The following is a 6400-nucleotide window of genomic DNA, read 5'->3' as shown; positions in this document are numbered from 1 at the left end:
TCCCTTACCTGAGTGCCCCCCTGCCCAGGTGGACGCCTCCCTTACCTGAGTGTCTCCCTGCCCAGGTGGACGCCTCCCTTACCTGAGTGCCCCCCTGCCCAGGTGGACGCCTCCCTTACCTGGGTGCCACTCAGGCCCCGCTGCCTGCTGGTGGTGGTTATCATCCCAGCTTTACGGATCCGGAGGCGAGGCTGCAACAGGGTCACTAACTGCAGGGGTCACCATGCCTGCCGGCTCCGCGGGCCCCAGCACCCACCCCTTCTTCACTGGCCACACTGCCTCCCTGAACGCTCTGCACCCTAAAACAGCCGCCTTCAAATAGAACAGGAAAGCCAGAGCTCTCGCCTGGGGGCATTTCTAAGATACGGTCCTCTGTGACTTGGGGCTGCCAACACCCAAAACAACACTTCCAAAAATCGGGCGTGAGAAAGATGCTGAGGGGCTGTGTGAGGCAGGGTGGCAGAGGGTGGATTCAGCCTGGATGTGTCTGGGTGATGGGCGCTGCCTGGAACTGGTGGCCTTGGGGGCCATCCTAGAAGGCAAACACCACGCTCGGCACGACGGGCTGCAGCTGCCCCTGCACCGCCAGGCTGGACCCACGCTGCCCCCTTAACCAGTGATGTCATGACGAGTCCAGCCCATGAGAGCGAGGAGCTGCATGGCTCGGGGCCCCACTGGCTTTGAAGCCCTGCAGAATCTTCCAGAACAGCAAACCCAGGAAATGGCTCCATCCATGGTCCACGAACTCACCGAAGCCCCTGCCCTGCCACACAGAAGCAGCGTGTTCCAGGAGAGAAGCCAGTGCAGCCGCTCCAGCTGCCTCTGCCCTCTCCCTCTCCTGGCATCCCCTGGAGTGAGCGCCCAGACAGCGCAGAGGCTGCTGGGGAAGGTGAGTTGCCGTAGAGGGAGGAAGACAACAGGTGTGGTCCTGGGCTCAAGGTCACTTGAGGACCTGGCTTTCAGGGCGGAGCTGGCTTTCAGAAAGTGCTTCGGGGCACCTGTGAGGCCCTGGTGGCACCCATCACGCTTCAAGGTGGACGGAGAAGCTTTAGGGCCTTTACTAGGGAGCTGATAAAGCTCATCCTTGAGAAAAACATTGCACTATGTTGGCTCCGGAATGTTCTGGAGCAAGGGTCATGTGGGTCCTGCCTCTCTCAACACCCGGGCCATGTGCAGTGTGGGCACAGCCACACCTGGGGCTGAGACTGGCAGCCCTGACCCACACCCGAGGGCTGCCTGGCCCAGGTCCTCCTGGTCAGGGTCCTGGCACTGCAGCCACCAGTACGTCAAGCAGTGGGCGTGTGGGGGGACGGGGCAGCTTCCACAGCAGACGCTTGCAGTCCCATGCAGGGCTCTGACATCCTGCTGCCGGCCAGGCACTGCCTCCGGAGGCTCCATGGAGGTCCTCCCACCGCTGCCAGTTCCTGTGGCTCTGGCCACCCTGGGCTGTGGCCGTCTCACCCCACCGTGCCTCTGTCCTCACTGGGCTGCCTCCCTCAGCGCCTCTCCTTTCTCTTGTAATCACACTCGGGGCTGGATTTGGGCCCCTGGGACAACCCAGCACAATCCTCCGACCTCAAATCCTAAGTCACAGCCACAGACACATTTCCCAGGACGCTGGCATCACGGGATCTGGGTTAGGCGTGGACTCGACTCTGGAGCCCACTGTCCACCGCTGCCACATCTCTCCTGTGGCTCAGTGCAGGCAACAGTTCCTAGGGGCCCACTTGGCCAAGAACCTCAGCACCCCACAGCCTACAGCCCCCACCCCAGCCCGACCTCCACTCTCCCCTCCCCTCGGGCTGCTCCTGAAGGACTGGCGCCCCCCTCATCCACCGCCACATGGCCCACAGGGGAGGCATGGCAGGCGCTGCAGAGCTGACTGTGGAGGCCAGGGCAGCAGTGACCCGCGCAGGACAAGCACCCCACTCCCACATCCCACAGGGACGCCGACAGGCGCTGTAGGCCTGACTGTGGAGGCCTGGGCAGCAGTGGCAGCACCCACAGAGCAGCGTGGCCAGTACCGTCCCGAGCCTGCCTCCTGGGCACTGGGGGCTGCTGGGCTGTGTGGGCCTGGGCTGCTGCCTTTGGCCTAGGTCAGCGTCTGCCTGGGGCTGCCCACCCCAGCCTCTCCCTGGGCCAAATGGGGCCAACCACCCCCAGACCGATACTGCCACTTGGAAAGACGACTGGAAGCAAGGCTGTGGCCAGGTCGGCTCACGGCAGCCACGTACCTGCATACTTGGGGTCTGTGCGGAGCACCCAGGGGTTCAGGATGTACTGGATGAGGACGTACAGCAGGATGGCGATCACGCAGAGCAGGCCAGCTACGGCCGAGGCCACGGTGCTGAAGAAGAACCTGCAGGGAGACACACAGGCAGGCATGGGGGGTGCGCTGGGGCAGGCGAGGGCGCGTGGGGGCGGGGTACACAGGGGCAGATGAGGGCGTGGGCACTGGGGGCAGCACGGTGGAGGTGACAGGTCAGTGTGGGCATCCACAAGGCCCGACACTGGCCCCAAACTCCACTCTCAACTGGAAGCTCAGGCTCCCGTCTCAGTTCCATCCTGTGACACTCCCCAGGGTCTCCAGGCCTCTCGCTGGGGAGGGACGGCTGTGGCCCACTCCCACCGCCTCGCACCACCTGACAATTCACACAGTGCTTCTTGCAAACCCCACAAGGAACAAGGAGGTTGTGAGGAGTGGGAACCAGCCCTTCTCAAAAGTGAGGAAACTGAGGCCAGAGACACAGTGTGAATCGGCCAAGCCCACCTGGCCAGCGGAGCGTGAGGGTCACAAGCATCCCCAGCATCAGCTCTGTGGCCTCCGCCTGCACCCCTCCACCCCACCTCATTCAGACAGGGGCTCCCTCCCAGCCAAGGAGCACGTGGGCTGGGTCCACTTGTGGGCCCTGAGCCTGGTCTGTGTTGGGGTCTCATGGTACCACTCAAGGCAAAGGCACTGAAGCCTGGGAAGGTGAAGGCCACAAGAGCACCGTGGCACCCAGGAGGGCCTGTGGGCAGCCAGGAGGCAGGCACACCATGGGCCTGTGGACTCAGGGACCTGGATCTCTGCACCCAAAGGGAACTTGGGCTGAGGAGGCCGTGGAGGAGCCTGGCCATGCCTCGGCCCCAGCCTCCTTCTCCAAGGGTCCTGTGCACATTTGAGCCAAAAGCCACATCCACGCTGTGGACCCAAAACCACCCCAGTCTCGTCTTTGCTCAAAAGATGCCGAGAATGATCCACCCAGAAAATCCAATTCTCCGCAGCAGTTCCTGGAACATCTTCATCCACATCCTCATTTCGCCAAAGTGTCTTCCCTTGGTCTTTCCACCGATATGATATTTTTTAAAGTTTCCTCTAATTTCCTTTAACTTCATCCTGTGTATTCCGTTCACCTAAACTTGTGAAATTCCTTTTCATGTTTTCAGCTGGAGCCAGAGTATGAATCCCACAGTCTTCTGAGGACGTTCATGGGAAGAGGGGGGCAGGCAGCTGCCTTCCAGGCGCTCCTCCTCCCTCCAAGAGTCTTGAGAGTCTTCCAGAAGATCCCAGGGCAGGGCGGCTCCAGGTGTGAGGGTCTCAGGGGTTACCCGACTCCCGCTCCCTCTCACTGGCTTCCCTCCCACAGCGACAACCAGGCGGATGGTCCCGAGCACTGCCTCCTGGCGTGCTGGTCCCTGATGTCGCCAACATGCTCTCCGGTAAGTGCCGAGCCTGGTATCCTGGCGTGGATGTGGCCGCACAGGCGCTGTGACCCCAGCACTTAGTGGCCCTGTTGGAGCCTCACTTCCCTGGCGTGGATGTGGCCGCGCAGGGCAGAGGACTGGTGAGGCCTTTCATGCCTGACTTTTGTTTCCAAAGAAGCAACCCCTCCAGGCAGCGGGTACCCTACCCTGCCCCCAGCCCCCCAGGGCCTAAGCCCACTCGGAGATTAAAGACCCCTCATCTTCACCCTACTGTCTGTACAGGACTCCCCTCTTCATCCAATAAAAAAAAGGTGAGTCTCCAAGACCGCAGAGCCCAAAGCCCATGGGGCCGGGCAGAGCCATTCACGGAGGGCTCCTCTTCCCTCTCCGTCAGCAGGTCAGCGCCCGCAGTCGGAGGCCAGCACTCTAGGTCTTCCCAGGACGCCACGGCCGCCTGCTTCCTCCTCTCCATCTCCCTTCCTCTTGCACCAGGAAGCAGCACACAGCCTCCCTCTCAGGGGCTCTGCTGTCAACTCTGTCAACTTCCCGGGCCAGAGGGCACCCGTGCCCCCAGCCCTGCTCTCCTGACGCCCCTTTCCCACGCATAGGCTGCAGCACCTGTCTGCACTGGGCGCCCACACAGCGCCTCTCCCTTACCCCTCCTGGGGAAGGCAGGCCCTCTCCCCACGCGCCTGTGGGCCCTCGCCCCTCACCTTCCCCACCAGGCCTCGAGCATAAGCCAGCTCGAGGCACCAGAGCACAGAGTCCGGAAGGAAGCGGTGCCCAGGGCTCCCAGAGGAGCTGGCCCGACCATGGCCGCCAGAGCTGCTCTTCTCCAGGGGGAGGCGGGTGGGTCTCCCAGCCCTTCCCGCCTCACGTGGCCTCTGGCCTTGCCCTGCAGTGGCACAGTCCTCTGTCCTTGCTGGGCTGCTCAGCTACTCTGGACACACTTTGTGCTCAAGGCAGGAGGGCAGGGAGGCAGGGCAGGGACCCCACGGTTCATCCCATGACACCAGACAGCGTTGGCCCCATTCCTGCCCACACCAAGGCCTCTTTCAGCTCAGCACAGAGTAGCTGGGGGCACACATGGTTCTTTTCCCTGGTGATCTTCACAACTCTAAGTGCCACGGACAGCCGGGGCTCAGAACATGGGGCCTTGAGAGTCCCTGGATCCTCCACAATGCTCAGGGAAGCACCTCTCTTCCATGCGCTGGGTGCCCACTGCCCCTCCGTGGCCCCACCACTGTGCTCCACAAGCCGACAGTCTTGGCAGAGAGAAGGCAGCCCGGCCCAGGACAGCGCAGGCAGGCCACCTCAGCCGGTGTGGCCCACGGGTGCCCACATGGGGGCCTCCAGGGACTTCCTCTGCAGACGAGCCTGTACAGGGACGGCTGCACCACAGCCCCAGAACCAGACGGGAGGCCAGGGCATGAAGGCATGGAGTGCCAGCATGCCAAGACAGGGACGCTGCCCCGAGGAGCCCTCCTTCCGAATCCCCCCGCCCGGCCCCGCCGCGCGCCTCACCAGTAGTTCCGGCTCCCCACGCAGTTGTTGAGCAATTTGCAGTGGTGGTCAAAGCCTGACACACACTTGTTGCAGGCGATGCAGTGCTTGGCTTTCTTGGTCCTGGAGGGAAGAATCGGGGAGCAGCCGTCAGGCCCACAGCCTGCAGCCTGGGGCAGGGCTGCAGCCCCATCACCGGGGGCCAGGCGCCTCGAGGGAACCAGGCCTCTGTGGCCTGGGGAGGGGGGCGTCCGGTGGGAACAGGAGGCTGGGGGAAGGTGCCGAGGCCCGTGGGGAGCTGGACCGAGGCAGCCACAGAGCAGGAGGAGGTGTGTCTGCACTGGGCGTGGCCGCCCTGAGCGTAGGGGGCCCGGAGCTGAGTGGGGGCTTGGATTCCACCTGTGCCTACAGGTCCCCCTTGCAGCCAACAGCAGCCCTGCAGGTGCCCCCTAGGCCACCACGGATGCCCCAGGACCGCTGGAGACATAGGGTCCATCCTCCCTCTTTCCTTAGGGCTTGTCTTGAAAATCCCCAAGAACAATAGTGCCCTCTTGCCCCTGGACCCCAGGGGAGGGACCTGTGTGCACAAAATCCACTGGGGATCAACCATGCCTGAGTGCAGACATAGCCCTCCAGCCTCAGCCCTGCCTGCAGAGTGGGGGCGGCCCGGCACTGTGTCCCCTTCACAGGGGACTAGGGGCTGTTCACCTCAGCCACAGACCGAGGCCAGGGCTACTCCCCGGAAGCCCCATTAGCGCCGGTTGCAGCCGTGGCAGTTCCCTGAGCCCCCGCACCCCTGGAGCTGACCCCAACACCGCGGGGCCTCAGCAAGGCGGGGTACTCACACGGTGACCTTGCACAGGTGGCAGTAATGGTTCTGGATCACGTGTGCGTGTTTGGATCTGTCGAAGATGGGCATGGGCTGAGAATAATCCTTCTTGAGTCGCACGTTGGGGTCAGCCGGGTCGATGCAGCAGGCGATCAGGTGAAAGATGAGGTGGAAAAAGAAAATCCCCCCGGCCACCTGGCACGTCAAGGAAGAACCTGGCCCGGGTCCTGTCAGCCTGGCTCAAGGCATCCCCTTGAGGCCCAAGAGCCCAGAGGAGTGAGGACGCAGATCCACCCGGCTCACCCAGCCCTGCACACCCAGCCCTGCTCACCCAGCCCTGCACACACAGCCCTGCTCACCTGAGCCCTGCACACCCAGCCC

At 63.2% G+C, this 6400-nt stretch overlaps 1 protein-coding gene across 1 annotated transcript in view; it reads right to left on the bottom strand.

The window, feature by feature from the left end:
- The window catches only part of LOC108294168 (probable palmitoyltransferase ZDHHC11B), a 28551-nt gene that overhangs the window by 11942 nt on the left and 10209 nt on the right, over positions 1-6400 (bottom strand). The window contains exons 3-5 of the mRNA XM_017515933.2: positions 6036-6214; positions 5212-5313; positions 2235-2359 (exon numbers count right to left, since the gene is read on the bottom strand). Of these exons, the coding sequence (XP_017371422.1) occupies positions 2235-2359; positions 5212-5313; positions 6036-6214 (406 nt within the window). The remainder of the gene's footprint in view (positions 1-2234; positions 2360-5211; positions 5314-6035; positions 6215-6400) is intronic.

The sequence above is a fragment of the Cebus imitator genome, unplaced genomic scaffold (genome assembly GCF_001604975.1).
Source record: "Cebus imitator isolate Cc_AM_T3 unplaced genomic scaffold, Cebus_imitator-1.0 Scaffold567, whole genome shotgun sequence".
NCBI lineage: Eukaryota > Metazoa > Chordata > Mammalia > Primates > Cebidae > Cebus > Cebus imitator.
The sequence above is the reverse complement of the archived record's forward strand: the minus strand, read 5'-3'. Positions and strand labels throughout refer to the sequence as shown.